Source organism: Cydia pomonella, chromosome 13 (assembly GCF_033807575.1).
Source record: "Cydia pomonella isolate Wapato2018A chromosome 13, ilCydPomo1, whole genome shotgun sequence".
Taxonomy (NCBI): Eukaryota; Metazoa; Arthropoda; class Insecta; order Lepidoptera; family Tortricidae; genus Cydia; species Cydia pomonella.
Genome location: NC_084715.1, coordinates 8,719,586 through 8,734,832, shown reverse-complemented (window position 1 = coordinate 8,734,832; position 15,247 = coordinate 8,719,586). Strand labels below are relative to the sequence as shown.

The 15,247-nt window shown below is 40.7% G+C and overlaps 1 protein-coding gene across 3 annotated transcripts in view; it reads right to left on the bottom strand.

The window, feature by feature from the left end:
• Nucleotides 1-14,689, bottom strand: part of LOC133524102 (uncharacterized) — a 111,130-nt gene extending 96,441 nt beyond the window's left edge. For all 3 annotated transcript variants that reach the window (XM_061859946.1, XM_061859947.1, XM_061859948.1), the window contains exon 1: nucleotides 10,273-14,689. In XM_061859946.1, coding sequence (XP_061715930.1) covers nucleotides 10,273-13,844 — 3,572 coding nt within the window. In that variant the 5' untranslated portion in view covers nucleotides 13,845-14,689. The remainder of the gene's footprint in view (nucleotides 1-10,272) is intronic.
• Nucleotides 14,690-15,247: the final 558 nt, after the last annotated feature.

The following is a 15,247-nucleotide window of genomic DNA, read 5'->3' as shown; positions in this document are numbered from 1 at the left end:
CTATAGCGGGTTTTACAACTACGTACAGACGAAATTAAGAAGAGCTTTTGAATTTTCTTCGATATACTCGTATTGGATTAAATTAAACAACTGGGGATCCACAACTTTATAACAATTGTTTCGAAAGTCAGAATCAGAATACACCCATTAAGTAATTTTAGACAAAGAAAGAAAACACTGAATTTGCATAGAATATTAAAGCAACTGAAACTCGCAATTATACTCCAAATTGTACATCAATCATATCGATTTGAAGGGCTTATAGGTACTTATTATGTACACAACAAACTAGGACATGTAAAAGCAAGACGGTCAATTTCTAAGAGCGGCATTCAGAAACGAAAACACTACTTTAAAACATTGACGGAAAAGAAGAAGCGAAGAATTTTGAAGAAGCTGTGGGCGTTAATGCCCGAAATCAAGCTAATGTATCTGAGCCATAAATAAAACCTTCAAGATGTGGTTAAAGCCATCAGACACAAACTGGAGACGAGCAGGGCACTGAGATTCAATAATTACTGGACGAGACAAACTAGACAAAGGATAATCAACTATATAAAAGGTAAACCCAATAGGTGGAACAATAAAATGATGATGAGAGAGAGAGACAGAGCAGAACTTACCCAACCAAATACGTTTTGATTATCAATTTGATATCATAATACACCTTTAAGAATAAGGCCCAGGCATTAGCCATGATTTCTTAATGAGTTCGCAATTTCTAGTCAACTTTAACGCTATTTTAGAATGACCCAGTTTTAATAACCACTTAATAACAAAATTGTAGCTTTTAGTCGAAGAAGTGTTAGAAAATTCACATGACAAAGGAAATGTGTCAGAACGTGTATTAATAAAATAAACTGTCGTTCCAGTTTAGGACACGGACCATAATACTGATTTTATGATGAAACTTCAGGCATATTCGGAGGTATTCAGACTGTCTGTTACTACTGCATCAGATACCATAATGAATAGAGTGAGTTTTGTTGCACTTAGGTTTGCCATATGCAAAAATGGAATGTCCTGTCAAAAGGCCCGACGCCTTATAAACAATTGCCCCCCATCCTCACATTGTCCACTATTTTTCGTTACCATTACCACGAAGGTGTCCGTTAAATCCTTATTATAAAACCTTTTGTGGACCAATAGTCCTTTGATTAACCATGCTGTAGCTACGGCATAACCTTACCTTTTCTGTCACCAACTCCAAACTTTTAGCTAGCTTCTAGTGGTTAGTTAAGGTTTCTAAAAAACCCTGACAATCGCCAAGTCCCCCGCAATCCTGACAAAGAAACAAAAAATCCTGACGTGTCAGGGGGAAAATAACGTACAGCAACCCTAGTTGCACTAAAAAATCCGGAGTAGTGCGAGTTGGACTCGCCCACCGGGGGTTCCGTACTTTTTAGTATTTGTTGCTATAGCGGCAACAGAAATACATCATTTATGAAAATTTCTAACTATCACGGTTTATGAGATACAGCCTGGTGACAGACGGACAGACAGACAGAGAGACAGCGGCGTCTTAGAAATAGGGTTCCGTTTTACCCTTTATGTACGGAACCCTAACAAGGCTAAGGACGGATTTAATGCCAAATTGCTCTAGGAGTCGCATTATGACTGAATATATGATTGGAAGCTATCATGATCATTTACATAAACTAATTTACCTTGTATATTTGTTTTATAAACATGGTAAACACTCCGGTTTTAGGGTTTTGTATTAATAATATTTAATTAAATATCACATTATGACTGTGACTGGTATGTGTATGTCAGAGAAGTTCATAGAAAATTTCTATGTATACATTGCGATATAAACCTGTATAAGTATGTATTGCATACTAGTTACATCTATTATGTCTCAGCCTCTCAAATCTGATATCACAATCAGCGATATCAGATTTGAGTTCTGGGGGCCTTGCGAAGATGCCTATCGTTTGTGCCTTGTAGCGAAGTTAGCGAACGAAACGGTAATGTCTCCCTATCACTCTTCTATATAAGTGCGGCAGAGACGGGGGCGGGGGTCTAGCCAAGATAGAAAAAGTTGATAGAAAAAGCCGCTTCAAACTTAAATAATGTATGGAAATAGTCACGTGACATTTCGTAGCATCTATCATCCCGATACTTTTTTGCTTGGCGTTTGTCGATGTCATCTCGGCCAGCCCCCTAATACGAATGTTATCATGCAGTGTTCATATATAATAAAATATACATCGGTTAATAAACTCGGTAAATACGAGCGCATATTTAAAAAAGTCGAGAGTCAAGTTGCACTCTTTTTTTTGACGTCGGGTAAAAAGTAAAAAAAAACGCCAACGCTCGGCCTGAAAGCTTTTAATATCACTTAATCTTTCCGGCGTCGACTTTATATCGTATGCTGACACTAATTCGTACTGGGGCCTTTTACTGGCTACGACTACGATACCGGGACGACGGTCGTAAGTGCCTTTGATCAGGTTGGTGTATTTAAATTATTCATGTAAAAGGACAAATTACGTATCATTTTTAACCGGTAAGCTAGAATATTGAAACTATGACTGTGTGATCTTACCAAAGAAAAGGAGCGCAGGAAAAAATACCGAAAAGCGCTGTCCGAGTTCCGAAGCAAATGAGAAATTTAAAAGGCCGTTCAGCGAATTGGTATTATCTTTCACTGACTTCCTTTGCAGTAACGTCCCTTTACAGTTTCTATATTAAGTGAACAATTGGACAACTGTATGTCCCAAATCCCATTAAGCCCTAATCTACGACTTCGCCTGAGCTCTTCCAATTGAGCTTCTCGTACTCTAGTATATGGAACATTTTACTTCATTCTAGCAATGTGTTTTTTTCGGATTCCGTTTTATCTGTGACACTCTAATTGGTCTACATATAAAGACGTATCCCTAAGTTATTATAGAATGGTAGATGCTTTGAAGCGCAATCTGATCCGCTACTTTTGATGCTCACTGTCCAATCGATCTGGCATTTTAGTACGAAGTCGGTACAAACGCGTAGGCAGTAAATTAGTCAATCGCACTTTAGTATCTGGGATATGAAACAGAGTACAAACTTGTGGCTCTGTGAGCTGAAGACCTCGCGATCGTCTTCCTCGCGTTGTGCCGGCGTTTTGCCACGGCTGAGAGCCTGTGGTCCGCTTGACACTTGTTTTTATGAAAGCGACTGCCATCTGACCTTCCAACCCAGCGGGTAAACTAGACCTTATTGGGATTAGACCGGTTTCCTCATGATGTTTTCCTTCACCGAAAAGCTACTGGTAAATATCAAATGTGATATTTCGTACATAAGTTCCAAAAAACTCATTGGTACGCGCCGGGGCTTGAACCCTCGACCTCCGGATTGCAACTCGCCCACTTTTACCGCTACGCCACCAGCGCTTCAGCTGTAGACCTCGCGATACTTAACTTAACAAAATTAATTAATTAAAAATACTTGGTTAAGTTATTATCATACTATTACTAGCGCTTAAGTCCTTTATGGCAAATTTGAATTAAGTATATCAAAAAAACGACTGAAAAATTATATTTGGCTACCGAACCAGCTTACAAAATTTCACGAGAATCGGTTGAGAAATGTGACCTGGAGAGGATATAATGCATATACAATACAAATACAAAATTCTTTATTTTTGTAACTTATACGAAAGCATTTTTGCCCAAGCTGAACGGAGACCTTTGCTAAAGCTTGGTCAATAATCGTTTCATTAGTAGACGTTTCTGCTTATTGTACAGTCACAATAAGTGCTTTTTAGCCTACTATGTAATGAAACGTGGGGCATCTGCGACGTGGAGGGCGCCGTGGCATTTCACGGATTATGAACTTCGGTAATAAGTGGCATTTTTACACCAATAACGTGTTGTTTCAGCCCTCTTTGAATTCCTAATATCTTTTAGCAAAAAGAGTATTCTAGTTAGACGGTGTCTTTAATTAATGAATATCATCAAGAGCTACAAACTATCTACACATACTAGATACTGGTATCTTTCTGGTCGGTGTTTTTAGCTGTTTCTATGTATGTATACAAAAATAAAGACATCAGCTAGTGGTTTTGGCTTTTAAAATGACAAACCAGAGCATATTCGATATTATAAACACCATAAGTGTCTTTATACCATTAATTTAATTAATTCCGCATAAATTTATATCCATTAAAGGCCACCGTTATAAATATTATTCAACTTTGTTCACAGATTTGCAATTGATCGCGCTTTAGAGACGTTCGAAGAGTTGCATGTTTTGGTAAAAATATAAGTATGTAAATACGCGCTGACGTTTTTTACTTATTGCAAGCGCTCATGGCAAAACTACTAAAAGATCCCAACCCTTCGTATTTCCCTAATAAAATTAATTATGAAAATCCAAAAGCAATTAAAGAGAATCGACTTGAAAGTTGTCCGAAGTGTAATGCAAACGGTCTGAAGCAAGTTACGAAAAGTTAAAGAAAGTTATATTATAACATTTGCTTTTGTCTTTATTCTTTATTTTTTCATTACTTTACATTAAATAAATAAATAAATATTATAGGACATTATTACACAAATTGACTAAGTCCCACAGTAAGCTCAATAAGGCTTGTGTTGAGGGTACTTAGACAACGATATATATAATATATAAATATTTATAAATACTTAAATACATAGAAAACACCCATGACTCAGGAACAAATATCCATGCTCATCACACGAATGCCCTTACCAGGATTTGAACCCGGGACCATCAGCTTCGTAGGCAGGGTCACTACCCACTAGGCCAAACCGGTCGTCCGGGTCGCATCATTAACACTTACATACTCGTATTTAACTGCCGTGTTATCAAAATTAACCGTGCAATCAAACTTTAATACGCGTTACTTTGCTGCAAACTTTAGTCTTGTAATAAAAATTGTAGTTTGTAAAAATAAACATATCCAACTGTACATCCAAGCGTTAAGTATTGACACAGTCGTTAAGGCTTAATGATACAAATCTAGAGCGTTCCGAACATAACCTACATTTCAAATAAACTGAGCCATGTTTGGCTTCGTTAGGACGAGAACACACACGAAGAGAACGGTAATGATTTATTTGATGATGTACATCCAGATGTTCACTGTACGGATTTTATTACAAGTAATAAGAATAATTTTTCAATGCTAATGTATAATTAACGAATGGGTGGTAGGGTGAGCAAGGTTAATAGCTGCGTAATCTTACATACAAATTTAACATATGGACACAGGTAGTAATATTGCTGAATTCACCTAGTAGTTAGGTACCTAATATCACAGATAAAAGAAACAAATGCAGATTAATCAACCACTATGAAATCCTTAAAAATATTTGAACTGCTGTTTGATATGTGAATTTTAGGTCCTCCATCACTGGTTTAAATGAAAGAAAAGGCCACTAATCAGCAAGATAAATATAGAACATACTTTATTGATAGCTTGTTAGTTTATAAATAAATAAATATTATAGGACATTATTACACAAATTGACTAAGTCCCACAGTAAGCTCAATAAGGCTTGTGTTGAGGGTACTTAGTCAACGATATATATAATATATAAATATTTATAAATACTTAAATATATAGAAAACACCCATGACTCAGGAACAAATATCCATGCTCATCACACGAATAAATGCCCTTACCAAGATTTGAACCCGGGACCATCAGCTCCGTAGGCAGAGCCTTTTATGCCAGATTATAACCTCTCAATGTAAAAACAATGAACTCCAAGAATAAATCCTACCAAAGAAAATTAATATATATGTAAAAATCTGTTGATTTTATGCCTAAGTGTGTGACTTTATCTTAGGTGGGGTTTATATACTGAAAAGGCCGAATTACAGATGAAAAGTTGATTATAAAAACAAATAAATTTAGGGATCTTATCGAAGATTAGAAAGTATTTCATGTTCATCCTCTTTGAAATTGTTCGGATAAGGTTGGAATAATCAATGACTCGAGGCTTCCCGGCCTCATTGGACTTCTATTCGTGCCAAATAAAGTTCTAAATATGGATGATATTTCCTCAAGCCTTTATTCAATAATGTAACTAATTTTGATACAGCCTAGTTTTCGTGCTATTTTCATTCGCTTATCGCCTTTAATTGAGGTCGTCTGGTCTAAATCGGGCCTGTCTGTTTCCTAAATCTGCCCTAACCCACTCAGGCAACCAGATTTACCCTCTGTCTGACCCGGTCGGAACTAAGATTACCGCAGTTGCATAGTTAAATAAGGGGACACTTCTAGAATAGATCGGTAACGCCCTTTTAACCTAGTTCTGGTTTAAAGACGCCCAATAACACAACAACGTAACATGCTGTAGCTACATTTAGCTTTACAACAGTATTATAATGTGACATCCCTTTTGGCGATAATAAAGTCTTGATCAAGAATTTGAAATAAAGGTAGATTGTCAAAGAAAAAATTGTACCTACAGTAAATTTACTACCATCTTTCAACACACTATTAAAACTTTTAGAAAGTCATTTGACTTTGATCCTTATTTTTTCATTTATCCTATGTGTTAAATATCAAAAAGTGGCGGACATTGGCTAAAGGTTGTGGCGCCATCACTCGAAACGATGCCGCCATACCTTTGGCCTTTGAGTGCCTTTGATCTCTTAGATGGTGCCACTATTTTATTATTTTACAAATTTAACACATCTTTGAAAGAATAACCAAAGTCAAATGGCGTTCTAAAAGTAAAAAAAAAAGTAAAACGGTTACAAAGTTTTCTTTGACAACCCACCTCTATTTCAAATTATCTTTAGTCCTGATGCATTAGTATGTTTATATACAGAATATCATGCAATTTGTTCCCAAAATTGTTGCAGATTATTGTAATTTAATATTTATTTATTTAAAATTTGATTCAGGCAACAAGGCCCATATTACAAATACCTTACAGACTAACATACATATAATATATATATATAGTAATGTTGTAGACGTGTGAAGAGGGAACATCCACAGCTTTATATGTTGGACCACCCTCTGCGTTACTCATATAAAGGGATATGAAGCGTCATTAGATTCATTTCATAGGATCGGTTTTTTAGGGTTCCGTAGCCAAATGGCAAAAAACGGAACCCTTATAGATTCGTCATATCCGTCTGTCTGTCCGATTATGTCACCGCCACTTTTTTCCGAAACTATAAGAGCTATACTGTTCAAACTTGGTAAGTAGATGTATTCTATGAACCGCATTAGGATTTTTACACAAAAATAGAAAAAAACAATAAATTTTGGGGGTTCCCCATACTTAGAACTGAAACTCAAAAAATTTTTTTTCATCAAACCCATACGTGTGGGGTATCTATGGATAGGTCTTCTAAAATGATATTTAGGTTTCTAATATCATTTTTTTCTAAACTGAATAGTTTGCGCGAGAGACACTTCCAAAGTGAAAAAATTTGTGTCCCCCCCCCCTGAGTAAGTAGTTTTTTTTTAATACGTCATAAAATTAAATTTTTTTTTTTCATCAAAGCCATACGTGTGGGGTATCTATGGATAGGTCTTCAAAAATGATATTTAGGTTCCTAATATAATTTTTTTCTAAACTGAATAGTTTGCGCGAGAGACACTTCCAAAGTGAAAAAATGTGTGCCCCCCCCCCTGTAACTTCTAAAATAACAGAATGAAAAATCTAAAAAAAATATATGTTATACATTACCATGCAAACTTCCACCGAAAATTGGTTTGAACGAGATCTAGTAAGTAGTTTTTTTTAATACGTCATAAATGGTAGGGAACCCTTCATGGGCGAGTCCGACTCGCACTTGGCCGCTTTTTTTTTTGTTATAATTGTAGGAGATGTAGGATGACTGCAGTGATTTATTACGAATCTTGCAAACGTACATAAAAATAACACACATATTTATCTACCTATGCTTCTTCTTTATGTATTTACCTACCTATATGGTATGTAAAGGATACCTACATACATTTGATTTAAAGGGCTCAGGGCGGCTACCGGAAAAATCGAAATTCGTCAATTGCGGGCATTTTTCTCTGTCACTTTAATTACGTCTTAGTGAGAGTAAAAGAGAAAGATCCCCGCAATTTGTGAATTTCGGTTTTCGCGGTAGGCCCCCAGAGCTCATGGAGTTGTTCGTTGTGACTCGATCTGAAGTCAGTCCTCGTAAAGCTATTCAGCCCGCTCTATCTGTTCACAAAACGTTACTTCTTGTAACGTCCCTATCTCTAGTAGTACTAGTACAATTCGACCCACACAACCGAGGCTGCGTCCCAACATCGTCACAGTTAGCTTCACGTAAACCTTACTGCAATGAGGTAAGGTATAGCAATGGTAATTAAAATGTATTGCAATAAATACTCAAGACGTTAAGACTTTTAGTAGTTCGCTTGCAGCTCATTCGGTTAGAAACTGAGCTGTGTACATTGCTCCCTTAGCTCTTATTCCTATCATTCACAAACCGCCAGGCATATTGAGCGCTCTCGAACTAGTACAATTCTAACCTAGAGGTCCATAATAACTGTAAGTTATCAAAGACCAGACGTACTGGTTTTGTTTGAGCGTTCGGCTCACGTCCGCTCGGTTACATGTGCATTGTGCGTAACATTTCTGACCTAGGACAAAAAAGTCGTATTTCTACGCCAGCTTTATAATGAATGTGCTTTTTAGTCATGGGCCGTACTTGCAATCAGGTTCTATAAACGTTACTGCTTGTTCCCAGTATTTTACTAGACTTCATGTAGTAAAACGTGGATTGTAACAAGTTCTTTTATGAATGGAGCTTAATGATTATACTAACATTAACCAATGTTATCTGCATTTTATTGCAATGTTATTGGACAATAATGATATTACGTTCAGACTTTACCTCTTCTTATTGCGCGTTTTGATTATTTTAACCATGCGGGCAAATTATAAGGTCCAGTTTTATTAAAAAAAATTTTTTTTAAATAAAACTGGACTGACCTTTATTGAGATTTATTCGTTAATATTTGTATTATTTTCTCTTTGCAACTTAAAATACCTACCTATAGGACCTAGAGTACAATTTTGCTTAGTTTCGTTACAAAATCGATTAAATTGTTAATGAATTGAAGCGAATCACGTTTTCTTATAATTTGGACAGGAAAAAAATATTTTAATCGAAGTTATTCATAAGTCTTGCGGTTTAGACAATTATAATAGAGTTATACCAAGCTAAGTAGGCAGCGATTTCAATAGCCCAGACAGCCAGACTATGCAAGTGTCGTAATTTTACAGAAGTTTGACGGTTAAAATAACACTTGCATAGTCTGGTCTATGAAAACTGGTAACAAATGATCTCTTACTCTTTGGGCCAAATTTTGCCTACGTGTAAAACACGAAATTTTTCACCGCACTAACGCGAGGTAAATACTAACTGTAAAATATCAAACTAAGTCAAATCCAAATGTACGTTATTAAATATTTATCATTGAAAATATTCATTTAAAAATGAATTCTACCAGCCAACATAAGGAAACAATTCAAAATTTGCATCCGATTACTTAGCCGCACCGCACATGTGGATAAAATGCAACTTTCTCATCAGTTTTTGAACAATCAAAAGAGTTTTTACCATCTGGTGGGGTGAAAATATTTATTTTCACCGAACGATGATAAGTACTGTCATACTGTGAAATTTCGGTATGAAAAACTATTTTTACATAACACAATGGTTTGAACCATCCTATATGGTATATATCATTGTTTAAGATAACGTTCACAGGTTTAAGCAGCCTTTACAGTGTAAAGATTGTAAATGCCTACTTGTTTATACACTGTATAATATGTACAATGAATGTACTTAGTTGGGTTGAAAGGAATTCCATAGATTAGCACAGCGATACACTCGAAGTTATCGTCTCTGTGGCCTAAAATGACAAAACTGCGATCATGGATAACGCATGGTTTGTATGAGCTCAATACGTATAGTGAATGAAACTATAAATATCCCATTTAACAGGGTAGGTACATATCTTGTGTAGGAGCGTTCAAAGAGGAAAACTTTCTACAGCATACCGCTATGGCTGCCACTAACTTACAATGTAGGCTGTATAATGTACTAGGCTGTTAATGTTGGTAATATGTCTTAGCGTCAAATCGCGACGTTTTCTCGACTATTTAATCGCTCAATTATCAATACGAAATGCAGGAATTGATGACTGCAAAAAAGCAATGCTAATGCACATTTCTCTAGAGGAACGCTTGTAATCACGCGACGCTCACGTGTGTGATTTTAAAGTATTATCACGGATGTCGACCCCGATAGGATTGTTTGTGTACTTACTTGCCAAATAGTGGATGCCACAAGTGGTACGTTGATGGGTCGTGCGGGTGCGGCATGGGATGCGGTGGTGGCTCGCCGAGCGGTGTGGTGCTGCCGACCTCTGGCTCGTCCCGTCGACGGCCCAGAGACGACGATGGCACAGAGGACCGTCGAGCTGCTACCCCGGATGCCGCAACCGCTGTTGGCTCCAGAAGGTTCTGGAGCGATTTAACACTAATCCGCGGTCGTGGAGACTCCTGCGACCCCGTGCTACTGCTGCGCTGATGCGTAGCCTCCGAATGCTTTACGCTTTGCAAATAATTATTATTTGGATAATATGGCGAAGTTGGGCTCTTCTGTTGGCTCGTACGAGGTGATCTTTGGCTCCCCATCATATTTGGATTGAAATACGGTATCTGTAGACCCGGAAGCGGCATGTTTGGTCTGATATTCGGGTTCATCCCGGGATACATGCTTTGGAAAAACGGATTATGGGCCATAGACCGCTGATTACTGTTGTAGTTGTGAGCGATCGGGCTAGTTCGTGCCGCCGAATGTGACTGTGATTTGCTTTGATGATTCTTCGTTGAATGGACGAAAGGATTTTGGACGTCAGCAGATTTTGATGGCACTTCTTTCTGGGCTTCCGATTTCGACCGGGACGCAGCCGCGTTCGCCTGATTCATAGCTTCCTGCCACATAGCGAATTGCATTCTGTTGTCGTAGTCCATCTGTGGCATCATTGGGAACCCTCCGGGTCCCATGAAGCGAGACGCATTTAGCATTTGAGATAACTCTGCATAGTTTTGCCCAGAGTAGCCAGACGCACTCATTGCTTTTAGGAATTCGCTGTTTTGAGAGCAAGCCGCCATTACTTCCAGCTGATTCAAGTAAGGGAGCCAGAACATCTGGTTGAGCGCCGCCGTGGTGGCCGCGTCTATATCTGTAGCTAAGGCATCTAATTGGATAGGTTTTGGGTGTGCCGTTTGGTCTGGCACTGGAGTGGTAGTACTACGTACTTCAGGCTTGGGTGGGTCGCTACTCGACATTCTTATAGGCTCTGGCATTGTAGGTTCCTTACCTTTAGGAATCGATAATTTTTTGGCATCATTTTCTAAGATGTTTTCAAGTTGTGACAAAGATATGACTAGTATATCTGGGTCTTGAAGAATGGAGGGGTACGCGAACGCCTCGGGTAGTCTGAGCTCTGGCCTTTGTATTAGTAAGGCTGGAATCTCTCGCCCGGGTGCCGCTAATATGTGATTCAATTTGTCTTTAGGTACTAAGAGCGGATCTGGAATGTTGAAGTCTGCAGTGGTCTTTAAAATTTGCAATTGTTTTAATGGACTCGTATCCTCATTAGATTTATGCGTCAACTTTTCAGATTTTTTAGAGTCGTCGTTTGAACCTTTGAAAACTTTACTAATTTTAGCTAAGTCCGTTTCATTCTTTATCCTTTTCTCCTGCGGTTCACCAAATTCTTTATTTAATTTCCTCATTTCGTCTGAGCAACTGGAGACGGTTGGACTCGCAGATTTTCTGTGTTTACCTAAATTAAGAGGCTCGCATTGTTGCTTTGTGATGGTAACTTCCGACGTGTACATCTTTGGAGATGGAGAAGACAGTAACGTTTCTAGAAACAGCGTCTGTTTACTTTTTTGCGGCGCCGTGAATATTTCTGGTGATGATGGTATGGCAGGGATGCCACTAGGCTGAGGGGACTGCATGGCGTCCGACTCCCGTGACGGTGCCCTCGGGATGTCAATCCTCCGCGGCGATGCGTGGGGGGTCGGTAGTCTCCGGTGCACACTCAAATCCCTCGGAAGTTCTTCGCTCTTCTCCACTGTCACATTTTCCTCCACATGCTTCGTTTCTATCACTGCACTTAACACCTGTTTTTGCTTCTGAACTGCCTTTAAACTAAGATCAGTAGCCACTAACTCACACACAGAAGGGTCTTCCGATTCCGGTTCTGTTTCTTTCTCGGAGTCTTCTCCAGCGCCTTCCGGCTGTGTAACTTCTTCTTTCGGCATGTACGTTAGTATATCTTCCTCGTTTTCTTCTACTGGCTCATCAACTTTAGCCGCTTCGGCATCTGTAGTAATTACAGTTGGCACGGGAATCTCACTATCTTCTGGTAACGTAGGATTTGGCCGTTCCTTTTCGGCATTCTCTTTGTAATTCTCATGCTCTTCAATTACCGGCTCACTAATATCTGTATACATAGATTCAGTCACTTCAACGGCGTCTTCTAGCGTCTTCTCGGCTTCTTGTTCATATTCCATACCAGCCTGAAGTTCCCTTTCTGGAGTCAACGTTAACGTGGACACTTCAGGAACAAACACTTCGTCTGACATGTAAGTTTGATCGACAGTCTGTTGTTCAGGTTGGATATCATGCAGCTGGTCTCCGATGTGGTGCAAATGCAGCAGGCCCTGTGCTGCAGTGATGCTGCTGCGTCCGGGAGACTCGAGCGACTGTTCCAGCCTGTCAATGATGTCAGCAACTGGCGCCCCACTCAACAGCATGTCTTCTTCCTCCTCTGCGTAGTCGCCGCCACCCGTTACCAGGTGTGCCAGCTTGTCCAGCGCCTGACCCAGGATTTGATTGTCCTCACAACCTTTCTCTACGAGCGATTCGAGAAGGGCCTCGTCGTGAGGCCCGCTCAACTCCGGCAAATAATGTGCCTCACTGATAGTCTCAAATAAATCTTTATGCACCACTAGATTGTTCTGAAAGTCCTCCTCCCCATGGGATTTCCGGTCGTAGAATATATCCTCGGTAGTTTTGGGGGGTTCACCGAGTTCGAACGACATGACGTCTCTAGCGACCGCCTCGTCGGGCAGGAAGGCGTAAGCGTCGTTCACGCCGGCCTCCAGCTCGAGGTCCTTGCCGCGCTGCTGGTTGAATTCGAGCTCGGCCACGGCCAGCAGGTTGTCGAGCGGCGTGGGCTCGGGCGGCGGCGTAGGCGCGGGCGGCAGCGGCGCGGGCGCACGCGCCGGCGCGGCCGAGCGCGGCACCGCGATGGTGTGCGAGGGGATGTGGGTCTCCAGGTCGGGAGTGGCGAGCCAGGCCGGCTCGCGAGCTCGCTTGCGGGCGGCGCGGCTGCGCTTGCGCTCGCGCGGCGGTGCGGGTGGCACTCGGATCGCGTTGTAGATCTCGGTGCGCGGGATCACGCGCCAGCCACTGGGGGTGCGCGCCAGGCGGATGCGGTTGCGCGGGTCGTAGTCCTCACAGTGCACGGCCTGCACTCGGCCGTCTTGCTGGCGCGCCCAGAGGAACACGGGACGCAGACGCGGGCGCGGGGTGCGGGGAGCCAGGCTGCGCGCGCGGCGCGGCCCTCGGGGCGCGGGACGGGCGCAGGGAGCGGAGCGCGAGCGCGGGCGGGCGGCATCGGCGCGGGGGCGGGCGGCGCGAGGCTCGCCGCCGCCGCCGGGCGCCCGAGGCCGCGGAGTCACTCCGGCGCGCCGCAGCTGGACGAGCGACGGCCGCGCGGATGCGGCCCCGACGCGTACTGACGCCCGGCCCGGGCGCCCCGCCCCGCGCCCCGCCCAGCGATCGATACCGCCCGCGAGCGCCCGCTGCACCCGCATGTAAACACCCCGCGACGTTGCCGCGCTTACGTGGCCTCGTTAATCTTAAATCCATATTCGATGCCCGCCGAAGTGCCTGCCTGCCGAGCGTGCGGTCCCAGGCTCCCTCCCGGCCTTTGCACTTTTAAACGTATTTCCTGCTACCGCAATTTCCGCATACGACGCACAATAAGTTGCGCCAGCCTCTCGGCTCGCCACAGAACCGACGTGCCGTGGCAGGATCAATGCTATTCGCAAGGAACATGCGAAAGTATTTTATGCTTACTTATATAATGTCGGTAGTATGTTCGTTTCAAACTTAACAGTTTGGTAAATCACATAATTTACTATCTCCCATAGTTTTAATCACCTCTCATTGCTTGCCTTACCTCAATACTACATAAATACATTAGGTACCTATGTATAGGTACCTAAGATATAAGGACTAGTTCCCTCCAAGGCATATATATTTAGACTTTAATTTAAATACTCTAGTGATAAAGTTAGGTGGAAAAAACTTAAACCGTCGTATTCACCACAATAAATTAACACCAAATTTCTATTTTGCGACTTTTATAAAGAACACCGCGAGCATTAAGCTTTCACACGCTCGTATTTACCACAATATAGCCAAGAAAAATGTACGTTATCCAGAGAACGTACAGTTTAAGTTTAAACGAAACATGAAACATTTTAAGAGAGTTTTCGAAATTAATCTAGACAAACATTATCGTCTTCATTATTTATTTAGCTGTATTAGTTCGGACGTACAATAACGAGAATGACATTAAATTTATATTATCAATACCTACCTAAACTTAAAAAAAAAAACAAAATACAAAGGCAACTTCTCAACTTCCCTACGTATGACTTGAATCTTAAGCAGTTTCTGCATACCAGTGTGATCTTAACGTAGTGTATACATAACATTTACCTATCGATCATCAACTCCAATAACAAGTCAACGAACTTTAATGTTTACTCTCTGCGTAAACTACCTACCTGAGAAATGGACTTGATCACTGGTTGATTGTATGTTGTATGGCAGCGGTTATAATATTACTCGTAAGATGTACCAAGAAAAATAACAACTTACCTAACTTAACCACTACTTACATAAAATATTTAAAAAACGAGGTTACCTAGATTACCTAAATATGACTACTAAATTAAATAAAAAACATCACATTCACACGATAAAACTTGTCTTCAAATTAAACCCTCACTGTTTCGCCAGTAGGGTAAAAATAAGCTGTACGTACAGTAGAACCTCGACTACCCGAACTTAATGAATTTGGACCGAGACTATTCGGTTTATGAAAAGTTCCGATAATCAAAAGATTTTTTGTTACGAGATCAAACTTATGAAAAGTACAGTGTTTTTGAAGAACGGCTGCAGCGTTGGTATAATTGAGGATTCGGAT